The 17,141-nt window shown below is 36.1% G+C and overlaps 1 protein-coding gene across 1 annotated transcript; it reads left to right on the top strand.

Moving 5' to 3' along the window:
* Positions 1-81: 81 nt before the first annotated feature.
* On the top strand, positions 82-13,552 carry LOC311294969 (uncharacterized protein). The gene is made up of 7 exons (XM_084416097.1): positions 82-449; positions 1,920-2,225; positions 5,056-5,391; positions 5,620-5,928; positions 8,825-8,947; positions 12,997-13,050; positions 13,240-13,552. Exons 1-6 carry the CDS (start codon positions 404-406, stop codon positions 13,044-13,046), a joined length of 1,170 nt encoding a protein of 389 aa, XP_084272223.1. The 5' UTR covers positions 82-403; the 3' UTR covers positions 13,047-13,050; positions 13,240-13,552.
* The last annotated feature ends 3,589 nt before the right edge of the window (positions 13,553-17,141 follow it).

The raw sequence follows: 17,141 nt of genomic DNA, 5'->3' as shown, positions 1-17,141 counted from the left end.
GTACCTACTCATTGAGTACGCGGTTTCGGACGCAGCCAAGGACACAAGATCACTGAAGAACGCATATTGAGAAATGGCTCTGGTTGGTAGGTGGCGCTGTAGACAAGCCTATATCTGATACAGACACAAGGAAGATTCAGCCATTTTTGAAAACGGGACTTCGCTTTTTATTGTTTTGAAGTCCATAAGCAATACCAGTCTCTTTCAGCATAATAGAAATAAGCAATATATATACTACAACAATAAATCGGCGTAAACGCCTCGACGTGTTTTTGTTTGGTTTTTTAGTCGTCTCGTACAATAAGATCTCTGGTTCAGGGCGCGGCTCAGAAACACTGGGAGAACAGAGGACTTTAATAACTCTACGGATCATCTACTATCCAACAATCATCTCTACATCAACATGAAAAGCGCATTTACACATGTTCTTTTCTTATCATTTGCGATCGGTAAGTGACTGTTGTTATTTTTTTAACATAACTGCAGCACTTTCGTTTTCGTTTTCTACACACTGGAAATTAGCATTTTCTTTTAAATAATTATGTTCTTTTGAATTTCAAAATGTAACAGCTGTGATCACTTGCTGTAGGACATCTTTTGTATAGTGCACAATAATGACTACATGATATTTTAGTCGGGAGTAGCCGTATGGTAGACACTGGCAGTGTTCACACAGGCCTTGTTGTTTTCAGCGCATATGTCGCAACATGGTTCGCATACCTGCAAACTTGTCGCTTTTCGGCGACAATCGCCGTTTTCTTGGTCATTTACGTGAATCGCGTAGAACCGGAGAGTTTTTTTTCGAGGGGGGGGGGGGGGGGGGTATATTGTTTCTCACAGTAACTGCCATGCAGGCTAGAATTGCGAAACATTATTGGATAATTCTTATAATTGACATTTCTCTGGGCCAATCGGAATCTTAGCACTTTTTCTCTTGGCCAATTGGAATCTTAGGACTTGCGTCCGAATCTTGAAGCACACAGCGTCAACTGAGCTGAGCTCGCCATTTGATGAGACGCCTGGCTACCGTGCGAGTCTAATGGAAACTCGCGCATGAATTTTCCTGCATTTTAGCGCCCACCAAAATGATTTTTTGTCCCGCCAAAGTCTTATTTGATCGGTGAGTAATGTAGATGAACGGCTGCGTTTGTGACAGGGTGTATGTTTAACTGAAAGAACGAGCAGAGAGAGAGAGAGAGAGAGAGAGAGAGAGCCGGTCGCGCGCGCGCACTCTCTGTGTAAACGACTTCACCGTCGTCAAACTAGGCGCTGTGTTGCTCTCTCTCCCTCGCACGCACATATTAATCAAAAATAAATCGACACGGTGGTAAAAGGTCGAAAGACCTTTTTTTTTCTGAATTACTGCTGGGTGTGAATTTTGCTAAATAAGTTTCCTTATCTTCTCTGAAAAGCGTTCTGGACATTCAGCTGACTTAAACAACACTTTAATTAAACGAAATAAAACTATACAGTGATGAAATGTTTTTATGTTGACACAAATCTTGGATGTCAGTGTCCTAACTGCTGGCATAATCACACAACGCGCACGACACGTCCAATTCGCGAACTAATGACTCCTTTGAACCGATTCATTTTAATGAATGGTTAAAACAACTAATCTTTCCAACAGTGAACTCAGGTGACGTCTGAATCGGTGTAACTAATCAGTAACACTACAATAAGGTTATATTTATTACATAAATTATATAAAAAAGTACAGTTTGCTAACTCAAGCTTAAACTTCAAAATAAAGAAAACCACTTGTTTAAAAAAAAAAAAACAGTGCTGTTTCAGATTTAATGCAGACTGCTGCAAATCATGTGAGATTTATTAGTGCCACTGATCAGTCGGCAAGATTCATGATTACTGAGTGTTTTATATGTTTAATTTCTGACTGACTGTTTCTGTTTGTTCTCCAGGTGTGTTTGGTGATGCAGATAAAGCAAAAACTGTATCAGCCATTGAGGGAGATTCTGTCACTTTACACACTGATGTTACTGAAATACTGAGAGATGATGTGATAGAATGGAGGGTAAATGGAAATCGCATTGCTAGAATCAGTGGTGACTCCATCAAAACTGAAGGGTCATACAGAGACAGACTGAAGCTGCACAAACAGACTGGAGATCTCAAGATCACAAACATCAAAACCACAGACTCTGGAGAATATAAACTAGAGATCAGCACTACCAGAGGGTCCTCAGAGAGGATATTCAGTGTCAGTGGTGAGTGTCTCACAGTTCTTTAATTTAATAATTGCTATTTACATAATTAACACCCTATAAACAATTTAAATTCTCCACAATGTTTTGTTACAGATGTAAAATGTTACTGGGAAACTGTTGTTTATACAAAGAATTTATGAATTCTGTTTTATTTATGAATAAAATATTTGTCATTATCTGACAAGAAAACTGACAAACAGACCCTTTAATATTCAATACAATTGCTTCTTTATTATAAGGAAAAAAGGAAAAACTAATTTAGATTAATTTTAATTCTATGGTAAAATGATCATATCAGCACAGTCACCAGCTGGACTTAGATTTCTTAAAAAGACAATTAAAATATGTAATTTAAATAATTTTCTTCTCAAAACAGCAGTGAGAAATTCTGTATTGTTGAGATGAATTTAGACGAGTAGGTCTAGAGGTCTTCTGATCCTGAACTTTTCCAATATTGATAACTCAGAATGCCTGTGTTTCATTGGCTCTGTGCTGCACTCTGTACAATGGCAATAGAGTTGAATCTGATCTAGCAGATTTACTAATTATCAGTCAATAGTTACAGAAGTCCAAATTGTATGACATCTCAGATGAAGTTTATTGTGCATCTTATTATTAAACAAAAAAAAAATCATTTTGTATATAATGTCAGATTTATAATTATAGAAAATCCCAAAATACACCAGAGACTCACAAACAGAACTTTTTCATCTAAAATAAAATCAAATTCTCATTTGCATAATGTTGACATTTCTGAACTTGGTCTGAGTATTTAAAGAAAAGCCTCAAGAGTCTCAGCGTGATTTGTAGTTCAGATCAGCCTGTAATGCTGAATGTCCTCGGTCACTCAGCATTATATATTTTTTCTAATGTCAGGTATGCATTTTTACTCTTTACTTCAGAGTATTTGATATTTTGTATTGATTATCTTTAAATTGATTCTGTAATTGTCATGATACGTTTACCTGTCTACTAATGAATTGTTACATTTGGATTTATTCTGACTTACTCTGAAATGATTGATTCTAGTAGATTACATTGCATCCACTGTTACCGCAAATCTGCGTCAGGTTAGTAATGGAATAAAGTGATTTTAATCCTTTTTCCACATAATATACAAGAGCCTACATGGTTACATTCACTATATTTGTTTTCATAGCCTTTAATATTAACATTGTTTGTAGGACACCATGGGCAGATGTGAAATAAATATACCGCCGGCCTTATAAAGACCAGCATTTGTGGTTAAAAAGTATATAAATGTTTGTTTTTTTAAATAACCGGTCGTTTCGCTATAGATAAACCCTTATTCCTCCGCTGGGATCGTGTAGAGCCGCTTTGAAGCTGCACTCAAACTGCAATTTGAACCTTCAACCCGTTGGACCCCATTGAAGTCACTATATGGAGAAACATCCTGGAATGTTTTCCTCCAAAACCTTAATTTCTATTCAACTGAAGAAAGAAAGACATGAATATCTTGGATGATGTGGGGATGAGTAAATTATCAAGAAATATTAATTCTGAAGTGAACTAATCCTTTAAGGACATATTTCATATACTCCAGAACTCTAAACATGAACAAGCAGCTCATATTTCATCATGTCTTCTGCAAGTGAAATATACATGTGCAAAAAAAGATACTGATACAGCCATACGTCTGATCATAAACGCGACGGCATGACTTTATTTACATTTACATTTATTCATTTAGCTGACGCTTTTATCCAAATTGCTATATATGTCAGAGGATTCGAACCCGGGTCACTCACACCAAAGGCATGTGTCTTATCCATTGCACCACCACCACCACTGACTTATTCTTATAGACAGAAGACAATAATGTAGACCAAAAATTCGAAGAAGAATGGTGGTTCATGAATCATGACACATTCAGCTGAGGTTTCATACAGTAGTCAACATGTGAAGTGGATCTGTGGTAGATTTTTCCCCTACGCACCTGACTTAGGTTGAACCGAGTGTCCCTGACACCTGAAAATATTAAACTCCGTTGAGTTCACCTCTGAACGCACGAGTGGACGCCTAAGAGTTGCTATTCTTACCGCATAAAATAAAATGATCAAGAATTATAGTTACCTGACCACAATCTAACCCCGCCTAAGAGTCTCACAAAGAATCCAACGACGTCTTGCCCCCTTTCAACACTATCACTCGGGAATAAGGTCTTTAGTGTCTCACTAACCTGTACCATGGGTGAAGCAGGCGTAATGATATGACGCAGCGCATGCCGCCTGATAATAGGCTACCGAGCTGGGGACTATTATCAGGCGCTGCGTCATATCATTACGCCTGCTGGACTCATGGTACTGCAGCAAAGTTTCTTGATTATTACGCCGGAATAAGAGTATAGTTCCTAGCCATATCAGCCTAGAAAATCGCAACTTTACATTTTCCGTCGGTCTTAGTACACGATGTAACTACAGAAGAGTCAAGTTTTAAATAGGAAAAATATTGAAACTCTTTGTTCATTTTTTTTGAGAGAGATGCTAATGGTCTTGTCCGGTTCAATTCATTATGCTAAAATTTGGACCCCTAGACCCGGAGATCGGCTGAATGATTCCAAAATGATAAAACTCAACTGTTTAACTCTGGGGGAGTTGTAAAATAAGCCTATTTCCAAAAAAAGTGGAGTATCCCTTTAAGTGCTGCATTGATGAACATAAGTGTGTAGTATGTGTGTGCTTTCTCCATCTGCTTTGGACCAGAAAAAAAATAAAAATAAACAGAAAAAAATCACTGAATAAATCAAATTTAGACTGCAGAGAGTTATAAAAGTGATAACTGACACAAACTCTTCTGGTTTGTTCTTCAGCTGTCAAGGATCCTAGGTTTGATGGAGTGACGGTTGTGTCAGTGACAGAGGGAGATTCTGTTGTTCTACACACTGATACTGAAATACTGGAAGACGATGAGGTACTGTGGAGGTTTAGAGGGAAAGATGATATTGCTAAAATCAAAAAAGTTCAACAGAATTTATCTACACATGAGGATATTGCTGATGGGAGATTCAGACACAGACTGCACCTGAATCATCAGACTGGAAATCTCATCATCAGCGACATCAGATTCAACACCTCTGGACTTTATGAAGTTGATGTCAAGAAGAGATCATACACCATACACAAGGCATTCAGAGTGACTGTTACAGGTGAGTCGCTTCAGTATTTAAATGTAATAATGGTTGTATTCAAATCAGCACTGTAAATAATTTACATACACAAAAACATCAAGACAAAAATCTGTATCTGAAACTGTTACTTTAGTATTCATTGGTAACCAAAGTTAACTAAATAAATGATGTGTATAGAATTTATTATTATGGTTCTCTGTGAATGTTCTCATGAATTTTATGCATGTATGTTTTATCCTGAGACAGGCAAACTGCACAGACTGTCAGTAAAGGAGGGAGAGAGTGTAATTCTAGAATCTGGTGTTACTGAATTAGACAGTGATGATCTGGTACAATGGAGATTTGAACATGAAGACATCTTAGCAGAAATCAATAAAACGTCTTCCACATATGATGATGTTCGTGATGGGAGATTCAGAGGCAGACTGGAGCTGGATCCTCAAACTGGATCTCTGATCATCATGAACATCAGAACCACAGACTGTGGACTCTATCACCTTGATATCACCAGCGACAGATACGCCATATTCAGGAAATTCGATCTTTCTGTCAGTGGTGAGTATATCAAGTGTTTTAATTAAAAAATATATTATTTATTTACATCAGCATTGTGTGAACCTTTTTGTGTTTTTATATGATGTTAACTTAACTTAAACCAATTTTAATCACTAAAGGTACAATCTTAAATAGATTTTAAGGAGTTTAACAAAACACTGCAAAATGATATTTCAAGATATTTTTAAAGAAACTAAATTATATTATTACTAACTACTAAAACAACATATTTAAATTATTTAGATTTATTTAAATTATTGGTCAAATCTATTTCACTAATTATCACATCATTATGGTTTATTGTAGAAGCAGGAATCTAAAAAGATAAGTATACAAATGGATTTTAATGTATTTGTTTCGAATCACCAGTTTCCTGAGGGACCCACATAAGGAAAGAGGAGTTTATATAATAGAGCTCCTCTAACTTCTAGACTAAACAGAGTCTCCCAGAGTCACACCTCCCACTTAAATGCTCCAGGCATACACAAACACACTTGGGTATTAAAATAGGGAGAGAGAAAAGGCAAAAAAAAAAGTAGCCATCTAACTAGGGTTAAACTTCATAACCTTCCACAAAAAAGAAAACAATAAAAACAACAAAAGCTTGCCTCCTTAGCTGAGCATAAAAACAGGAGAGAACAAAATAAACGAACACTCTTCGGTAACGCTTTATAATAGCTTTCATTAATAAAACAGATCATTAGTTAATATATATTCACATAGCTAGAAAAAATAGATAATGTGCTTGTTAGAGCTGCACAATTTGGGGGGAAAATCTAATTGCAATTTAAAAAATATAAATGTGATTTGATTTTTTTTTTTTTTTTTTTTTTTTTTTTGAGATTTGCGATTTAAAATGCATTTTGTTAACAAATTTTTTAGATATATATATATATATATATATATATATATATATATATATATATATATAACCTGAGTGAATCTGATTCTGTAATGAATAATAAGCTTCGGGAGAGAGAAAGGCCAAACCAAAAAACACAAGTAGCTCCGGGGGTTAATAAAGGCCTTCTGAAGCGAAGCGATGCGTTTGCGTAAGATAAATATTCATATTTAATGATTGATAATGCAATCATCATGCAATATTTAAAGTCCCTGTAAAGGCAATTCTAAAAAAAAATTCTAAACACATTATAAATGTTAGCAATTTATTGCTAAAACATATTACAAAGACTGTGAACTGTGAAGTACTGAATTGTGGAGTTAGACCGTTAAACAGTTTTTCACCATTGCTGTGTTCCGGATTTTTTGGGCGGGGCTAAAACGGGGGCTCGATGACGCACCGGAGCCCCTGAGCTCCTGGACACGCCCCTACTTGATGACGCACTGGAGCCCCTGACGCTGGCCGCTCCCCTAAATAGACACAATCACATCAGTTTGCCGATCGCGAGTTACTGTCAGTACTATTAGTTTCTACAGCCTATAGTTTGCTAGCTAGCTATGCATTCGTCACGGAAATGCATATTACCTGGATGCGATCACGTACAAAACAGATCGGTGTCCTTATTAAAATTTCCAAAAAACGATCACATCAAGAAGAGGTGGATTAATTTAGTGAAGAGCCACCTTGATGGAGAGCTGAGGATCACCGCCAAAATCCGCCTCTGTAGTGATCATTTTACACGGGATAGTTTTATAAACTTTCGTCGGAGACAACTGGGATTCACTGATAATCCGCTGTTACTGGTGAATGGGGGCGAACTGACTATCTCCCGCCTCGGTGTTCATACTCCCGTCGCGCCGACAACTGGTGCCATCATCGGCAGTGCGTGCCCACCAATGAGTGTAAGTTGCCTTGTGTGCTTATGTTATAATTATACTAGGTAGTCCAGGCTCGAACATGTATGGCTTTGTAAAACTGCTGCTAGGAGCATCCATTCGGCTGTAGCAGTGACGGCAGCTTTCCCGCGAGTGGGCGTGGTTTCAGCGCAGCTAGTGGACACGCCCCCAGCGTTTGAGAGCAGAGACAACTGCTCATTTTTTCAAGATTTTGATAGCTTATTTTATGTATTTGCCGGCTTTTTTTATCATTCAAATTTGGCTGGGTGGCTAATAACACATATTTCTGTGGTGTGACAAACTCAGAACACATACTTAATTTTGACTTTACAGGGACTTTAATACATTTATGTAAACATTATCAGGCATGTTATCTCATAGCTATTTTAATATTTTAACTAACGATCCGTTAGCATTATATAATGTTTGTTAATGATTTATTTATTAAGCTTTTTATCCATCTTCACTCAGGTTATATAGTGCTGATGTTTATAGTGTGTGTTATAGATCAGACACACTCACACTAATGTCTGTCTTTATCATTACAGTATCAGATCTACACTCAGGTTATATAGTGCTGATGTTTATAGTGTGTGTTATAGATCAGACACACTCACACTAATGTCTGTCTTTATCATTACAGTATCAGATCTTCACTCAGGTTATATAGTGCTGATGTTTATAGTGTGTGTTATAGATCAGACACACTCACACTAATGTCTGTCTTTATCATTACAGTATCAGATCTTCACTCAGGTTATATAGTGCTGATGTTTATAGTGTGTGTTATAGATCAGACACACTCACACTAATGTCTGTCTTTATCATTACAGTATCAGATCTACACTCAGGTTATATAGTGCTGATGTTTATAGTGTGTGTTATAGATCAGACACACTCACACTAATGTCTGTCTTTATCATTACAGTATCAGATCTACACTCAGGTTATATAGTGCTGATGTTTATAGTGTGTGTTATAGATCAGACACACTCACACTAATGACTGTCTTTATCATTACAGTATCAGATCTTCACTGATGTTTATAATGTTTGATATATAAGACACATCACACTAATGACATTCTATATCATTACAGGTTCAGATGATGTAAAATGGATTGTTCTTAATGCTGTTGCTGTTGGTCTTGGTGTTCTGCTGGTGGCTGCAGCTTCTTGTGTGATTTACTATCGCCGCAGAAACATTATACTTGCAAGCAAGGGTTAGTATCACACACAGTTCATATAATATGAAAACATAAAAGTCTGGTTCCCTTTAAAGGTGGGGTAAGTCGTTTTTGAAATATGCTGTTTGGATGTTAGTCGGTCCAACACAATAAGAAACGTATAGCCAATCAGCATTAGGGGCGTATAACTGAGGAGAGAGAACGATCAAGAGGGAGACTTGAAGAAAGACTCTAGAAATAGAGAGGATAAACAATACAAAAGAGAAAAGCTCAGAAGAAACCACTGGAAAATGAAGGGTTATGTCTGGGCAAGAGCTTTAATATTAGGAAAGCTGTCCAGTGCTGGAGAGAGCTCAGCGGGAAGGCCTGAAAACAGACACGAATATTGCTTTGATTCGCTCCACACATGAGTAACACTGAGTAACACTGGGATTGAGTGTCATTGTGTGTCTGGAGCTGCTGTGCTGTTGGCAACTGACAACCAACTCTTGTTTGGAATTACTATTGTGTGCTGTATGTACATTTTTTTGTGCTTCCTTGTCATTTGTTCATCATCTGTGGTGTATAGAGTTATTGTTAGTGTTAGGGCTGGACAATTAATCGCAATGAAACTGCACTCGATTTGGCAAAGGCTGTGATTATTTTATGCGCAGTTCAGTGTAGCGGCTGATCGTTAGTAAATGATGCTCCATCTGAACATCAAAGAGCGTCGCACGCACACGCACACACGCGCGCACGCACGCACACACACACACACACACACACACACACACACACACGCACATCTATCTGAACACCAGAAGGCGCTCTCACACACACACGCCAAATATGCCCCGTAGCAGAAGTACAATAACACACATCATTCACACACACATTGCTGTATCTGAATAAACAGAAGATTGAAAAGCTTTGATTGATTAAACATGACTAATAAACACACGACTGCCTTATTCTGTGTAAGAAACACATCATCTCACAGAAGGATGAGCTCAAGGAGTAAATGCATGTTATTAAATGTTGTCTTTTGATGGACAAGAGGTTCATACATGCTTCTCATGTTTGGAAAGATGTTTGAAAGATGTTGCTTTTTCAAATGCACGTTATAAGTGACTCAAACTCGCAGTGCTTTCGAGATAGGTCTAACTGCAGAACCGCAGAACCATACGTCATAGCAGTGTGAGGACGACAGCGCCAGCCTGACAGTCTGATGCCGGAAGTGGGCGCAGCAAGGCATTTAAACGATTTAATTGAAAATGTAGTATCTCAAATATGATAAAATATAAGAATTATGTTTTGTCCTATTAACAAAATACAATATACTACTATTAACAAATGTTAATAGTTGTTTAAAAGTTAAAATTATACTTTATCCATTTGTTTTGTTGAGTAAAATGATTAACAATATAAATTGAACAAAGCTTAAAAGACAAAAATAATGATATGAAAACAAAGGTTGAGCGTTTGAACATTTGATATAATTGATCCAAATAAATAATAGTAATTAAATAAAAATACAACTAAATAATAAATAAGTTATATAAAATAAAATCAAACCAAAGAAAATAAATCTTATAAAAGTTATGCAGGCACACATTTAACAATAATTCTCAAGTGAAAAATAAATCGAATAAATCAAAACTCCATACAAATGGAGTTAATCCTGAGGCGCCTTTCATCTCCTTTAACTCCAACCCTACTCAAACTTATCCTATGTGTTTGCATGTTTAATGGGATGCATTCATAGATATGAAATATTATTATAACAAAATATAAATACAGAAATATACAGTGCTATGCATAAGTTTAGACACCCATGCTAAAGTTGACTAAAAAGAGGAATAAAAAAAACATCTTTTGGAAATTGAACTTAATGCCTTAATTAAAAAAATTAGGAAAAATCCAACCTTTAAGGACACCAATTTTCTTTGTGAATGAATAATGTATCGTAAATAAATAAATGTTCTTCCTTAAAATACAGGGTGCATAAGTTTGGACACCCCTATGTTAAATTCCCATAGAGGCAGGCAGATTTTTATTTTTAAGTTTTTTTTTTTTAGTTTTTTTTAGGATACTATGCATCCTGATAAAGTTCCCTTGGCCTTTGGAATTAAAATAGCCCCACATCATCACATAGCCTTCACCATACCTAGAGATTGGCATGGAGTACTTTCCATAAGATCATCTCTCAATGCAAATCAAACTAGCTATTAGGCTAACTGAAATAAAACCATGCCAATCTCTAGGTATGGTGAAGGCTATGTGATGATGTGGGGCTATTTTAATTCCAAAAGCCAAGGGAACTTTATCAGGATGCATAGTATCCTGGATCCATGAAGTAACTGGCCTTTAAAAATACAAATCTGCCTGCCTCTATGGGAATTTAACATAGGGGTGTCCAAACTTATGCACCCTGTATTTTAAGGAAGAACATTTATTTATTTACGATACATTATTCATTCACAAAGAAAATTGGTGTCCTTAAAGGTTGGATTTTTCCTAATTTTTTAAATCAAGGCATTAAGTTCAGTTTCCAAAAGATGATTTTTTATTCCTCTTTTTAGTCAACTTTAGTATGGGTGTCTAAACTTATGCATAGCACTGTATAATTGTTTGTGTTTTGTTAGCTTAAGTTTCAGTGTGGATTGTTTGTGTAACCTTTAGACATTAATGAAGATAATTGAATATTTTGTCTAAATCATGCAGAAAACCATCTAATTCCAAAGGGACTAATATTAAATATGTGTACCTTGAAATGCAATGCAAGTCGCTTTGGATAAAAGTGTCTGCCAAATGGATAAATGTAAAATAATATCTATTGCCACTGTATATTAAAAAATAGCTCCAGATGTCCATACCTCCATAAACAACAGCCTTTTTAAAGTGGATTTTAATGTGTTTATTCAATTTGTCCCGTTTTGTCTGTTTAAAAATACTGCTTTCACAAAAAGGGCAGTGAACATTTCTCCAGCATGTTGTGCATTGCTCCAAAGGTGTTAGCGCTGAACCTCTCTGAATTATGTGGTTCTGTAGATGAAATAAAATACAATTAATGCAATTCTCATGGTCAGAAAATTTAACAAATGTTATAAAATACAACGCTTAACAACAAATTAAATCACAAACCATACATATGTAACCTAACAAAGTGATAAAATCCAACTGTAAAATAACAATACATGATCAAGTGCCATCGTCACAATTCTCACTTAGTCACATTTATTAAGTCAAGTCACCTTTATTTATATAGCACTTTTTACAATACAGATTGTTTCAAAGCAGCTTTACACGGATCATAGGAAAATAATGCAACAAAGTTTGTCTCGGCAGATCTAGAACAAAATAGTGTCATAATCCATCTTATGTAGGTTCAGTGTTGATTCATTTCTGTTGTAAAAAAGTGATTCATTCAGTTAATTAATCTAAAGAAGCCTTGATTCCTGCTCTAACTGCATTATAACATTCATGTAGTGTTTGCGTAAGTCTTCACACAGTTCATCTCTAGACAGCGCTGGAAGATCCAGAGGGAATTTACAGCACTATTAATACAAATGTAGTGTATCATTTAACAGCAGGAATAATGGCTACGTTCATATAGGCCTAGTGTTTGTGTCTCGACAGTTACAAATAAAGCCACAATAATCTTGTGGAGGGATCTTGTCAATCATCTTGATGATGATGCAGAGGAAACGCTGACCAATAAGAGCACAGTTGTACTCGCATGTGACATTTCGGTACGCTTTGAAATGTTGCCTTGTGAAAGTGAACCGGACCAAGAAGAAAATGCAACATTGTAACAAATGAAGTCCCTGTTTCGGAACAAAACAAACGATCTATAGGTGTGAAAACGGCCTCAGACACACTGACCTTCATTCAGATATGAACCTATTTGAGAACATGTGTGTATGTTGCTTTGGAAAATAAATAAGATACTGCAATATAAAAGAAAGGCATTTATTATTTTAACAAAAGATATTTTAGTACATTTAGAAATGGCAAGTATCACCTAGAAACTATAGCAAGAGGAAACATCTCTCTTTTGCTAAATTAGCATTTAATTATTTGTGTGATTTTATTTTTCAAATCAGTCATGGAAAGAAGAGGAGGAGGAGAAGAGGCTCGAAATATAATACAATAATGAGGTAAGATTACTGTAGCTTTTCATTGTGGAGAACTCTGATTACACATTTCTCTGATTTCACTCTGATGACAAAAGCATCTTTAAACATTTGAAATAATCCTATTCACTGATAGATGACAGATCTGTCATTTTAAATCACAGTGTTCATTTATTTCTCTTTACATTCTGTGATTCATTGTTTTCTTACAAGTGAAATATGAAGGTCACATGATCTGCGAGGATCCCTCAGGATCAGCAAATCTCCATCACAGTATTTCCATTTGAATTAAATAGCTAAACAAAAACGCCTATTACAACTGTTGAACTGTAACATTGAAATACTTTGCAGACATTTCAGAATGTACCTTTACCTGTGGAAATGGTAAAATCAGCTGTTACTAGCATAGATCATATTCACTGTGTGGTTTGTAATATTATGATCTAAGTGTCATGATTGTGTGTGTGAAAAAAGTTACGCAGGGCTTTTTCAACCCTGAAGTGTTAATAAAACAACTTTGGTTTAATGATGTGATATCCGCAGCTTATAAACCCAAGTACATTTAGCAGCCAGCTTTATTCAAAGGAGTTATAATAAGTGCCTGTTGTGGGAAAATTCATCTTTTCTTTGTATTTTATTTTCAACGATTTAACAAACGAATGCCATGCGTTCTTTGGCTGTATTTTGAGTTTCTTTTATGATATTGATACAGCTGCAGGGTGTGTGTGTGAGAGATTTCAGAGGTAAGGAGATTCCCGTGCTGGGGAGGGGTCAAGGGGGGTCCCTTTTGTTCCTTGTGCTGTGAAGGGTGACAAGAGATAACACTATAAAAATGCTGGCCAACCTCTGCTCTGGGTCTCACTCCGCCTGCAGCTGGACTGTGGATGGACTGGGAACATTCTTGCAAGAATAAATATCTTTTAAGGACAATTTGAATCCTGATGTCTCTTATGCCTGATGCTATTTTGTTAGTTACTTGTTTTTGCCTCAACAAGTTGGTGTCAGAAGTGCGAACCATGAGGTTTCTTCTGGCCCTGAGAAAGCGTATTGACGGACTGATCACCCTAAAGCACAAAAGGCTTTAGTCTTACCTCGCCGAATTGAGAGAGAAGAGCCAAAACTGCTATCAGGGCCAGGAGGAACCCACTGGATTCAGAAAGAACTCGGAGGCAGTAAAAGCATCTAGGGTAAGAGACAGTTAAATTATTTTGATAATTGCGAGTGAACGTGAACCATATTGGCTGAGTTTTGCTTTTTGGTATGAGCGAGAGGTGAGTCAGTTAATCACAAATTTTATGGGGAGAAATTGATCTGACAAAGCAGACCAGTTTCTGCCTCACTTAGCTCGTTAGTGGACAGGGGATCCACTGGTGATTCAGAGAAATCACAGCTGCTGAGATGATTACGTTCTACTCGAAATTTATGTAAACCTTAGAGAAAGTTTAAAACAGGATTAAGAAGTTTCTGGGTGATTGTGCTCTACTCGAAGTTTTACCACATTGAATTGAGTCAAGCGAATAAGCGCACGTGGGGGAACTTTGAGTGGAACGTAATTACAAGACCAGGTTGAGTTAATCAAGTAAAAAGAATTGAGCGAGCGAATAAGCGCACGTGAGAAAACTTTGAGTGGAACGTAAACAAGCAGAGGTCCGTCCGATCTCGGAGTAAAAGATCGGGTCTGTCGAAGACGTTTGACAGATTCTGTAAGACACGTGTCGAATTGTGAAATCCAGAAAAGAGGAACTCAGCCAAAATGGGGTCATCTAACAGTAAACCAGATCGTTTTTATACACCAATTTATCATCAAATATCACGATTTTCCCGAAGCGGAAACCTTGAGTAAGATAAGACTTAATGTCGTAAAAGAGTCAGTAGAAAAGAACGAGGGAAAACAGAATGGCTGCTGTGTGTGTGTTAAACGTGTGTAAAAACTGTGAACGGACAGTGAATTGTTGGATGGGAAAGAAGCAGATAAAAGAGAACAGAGTCGATGCAGAAGGACACTTTGCATGTAGGGAAAGATACAATTCATATTTATGAACGCCTGTTAAGTCAAATTAAGTTGAAATTGTACGAAGTGAATTTTAGATAAAATAAGGCATTGAGTATGATTAACAGGGATTAACATGATATAAAAGATAAGGAATCATGTACGCAAATGTAAGCAAAACGGGAAAAATTCTATATTTTAGAGATAAAATAATGATTGAAATTACGATGTGAATGCTTTATTGTATTAATGATATGAAACCAAGAGTATTGAAGAATAGATTGCCATATTTTTGTAACAAGAGTTGAAGGTGCAAGCATCTAGGATAGCTGTGTGTAATTTAGAGACTGAGAACAAGATTTAGGGAATCTTGTGGTTTCTGTGAAACAGTAGAGATAAGTGGGACTGAATAATTATAATACAATTTTGTGATTTAAGTTGAATCTGCAAACTAACCATTTGATAGAAGAATAAGCTTTTAAAACCAGTGTTGATGAAATTAATGACACGTTAAAGTTTTAATACTGTATGAAGAGTAACTGAACAGTCCTGATAAATAGTGAGATAAAAGAGAGCAAATACTGTAAGCAGTTCTGCTCACGCTCTGAAGAGATTTGCAGATGATGTTTTGTAAAAGTTTGATTGTGATTGGAAAGATAAACAATAACTTAACTGGCTCCAAACAAAGAAAGTGCCAAAATTACACAAATTTTAAGAAAAGTCTGTGTTAATATGGGTTAGAAAGTAGATCAGTGTTAACATGATGAAGATTATGATTCGGCTATTGTAATTGAATTTGCAAACGAGACTATAATAGAAAAATACAGACAACTGCTTATCAGCGGCTCTGTTTACATTTTCAACACACTGCTTCGGGGGTGTGAGGTAGGGTGGAGATGTTAGAAAGATCAGAGTGATAAGACTGTTGGCAGAATAACAGAGAGTGTTTTATTGCGGTCAGCAGGGTAGTGACTGTAAAAGTAAATGAGGGAGAAAAGAAAGTTGATAGATGAAACTTTTAAAGGTTGTGAGAAGATTGAAAGATTTAAGTGTAAGGAATTCCTTTTGAAAGGAAAGAACTATAAAAAGTACCGGTTGACGTAAAATTACAGATAAGACTAAATGAGTTGCAAAATATTTTTAAAGTACCGGTCACTAAAAGGATGATTGTGTCTTGAATGAAACGCTTTGATAAGGTTTTAGATGGTATGGAGAGACAAATCTAATGAATGATTTATAATGATAATCAAAAAAATGTATCACAAGCAGGGAGCGCAGCCTCAAAAGTTGAATCATAGAAGCAGATTGATAAACTCCTAGAGAAAACATTGAAGTCAGGTATTAAATTATGGTAATTGAAAACCTGACAACTAAAATTGAAATGAAATTTTAAACGTTATTAAGAACTAGAATAATTCTTATTATTTCTTTAAGATAAAATAAACAGAAGCAGTGTTACAGGATTAACAGTTGCTAAATTTAAAATGTGTAAAAGGCATTTGATTAAATAAAGGCTTGTTAATGTTGATTTTAAAAGATAAGAATGTGATTTGGCCAAAACAGGTTTGCTTATCTAAATCTGGCATGTGCTGTGACTGAAACTGCCACAGTTTCAGTGCAACAGAGACTCATTCTGAGTGGAAATTTGTAATGTCTAAATTACAATACATGTAATTTATGGAAAAGATGCCTTAAAATGGGCTACAGTTAAAGAAAAGATGGCAGATAAAGTCTGAAGTTAAAGGTTTATGAGAATGCAGTGTACCAGTCCTGATGCCTCAAGAGTCTCTCTCTCATTCAATGTCAGCTGAAAGCTGTTGTCTGAGCCTGTGTAAAGCACAGTGTTTCAGTTGAACAGATTCATAGATGCGGAAAAGCTAAAACAAATCATGCTATACAGGCAGTTCAGATTTGACAAATTTAGAGGACAATTTGTAAATGTTTTAAAAGTAAAACTGAATGATTTTAAAGAAGTCTTTAAAATAATAATGCAGACCTTAAATGATAGAAGTGACATTTTTGACTAGTTTATTTTAGGACCGCTTCTTTGTCTGATTTTAGCCTCCACCATAAAACAGGGCTGATGGCTCCGGCTACAGAGGTAACAGTACACTGAATGTACGAT

This window comes from Rutilus rutilus, assembly GCF_951802725.1.
Source record: "Rutilus rutilus genome assembly, chromosome: 8".
NCBI classification, from domain to species: Eukaryota; Metazoa; Chordata; class Actinopteri; order Cypriniformes; family Leuciscidae; genus Rutilus; species Rutilus rutilus.
This window is presented reverse-complemented; position numbering and strand designations above follow the sequence as displayed.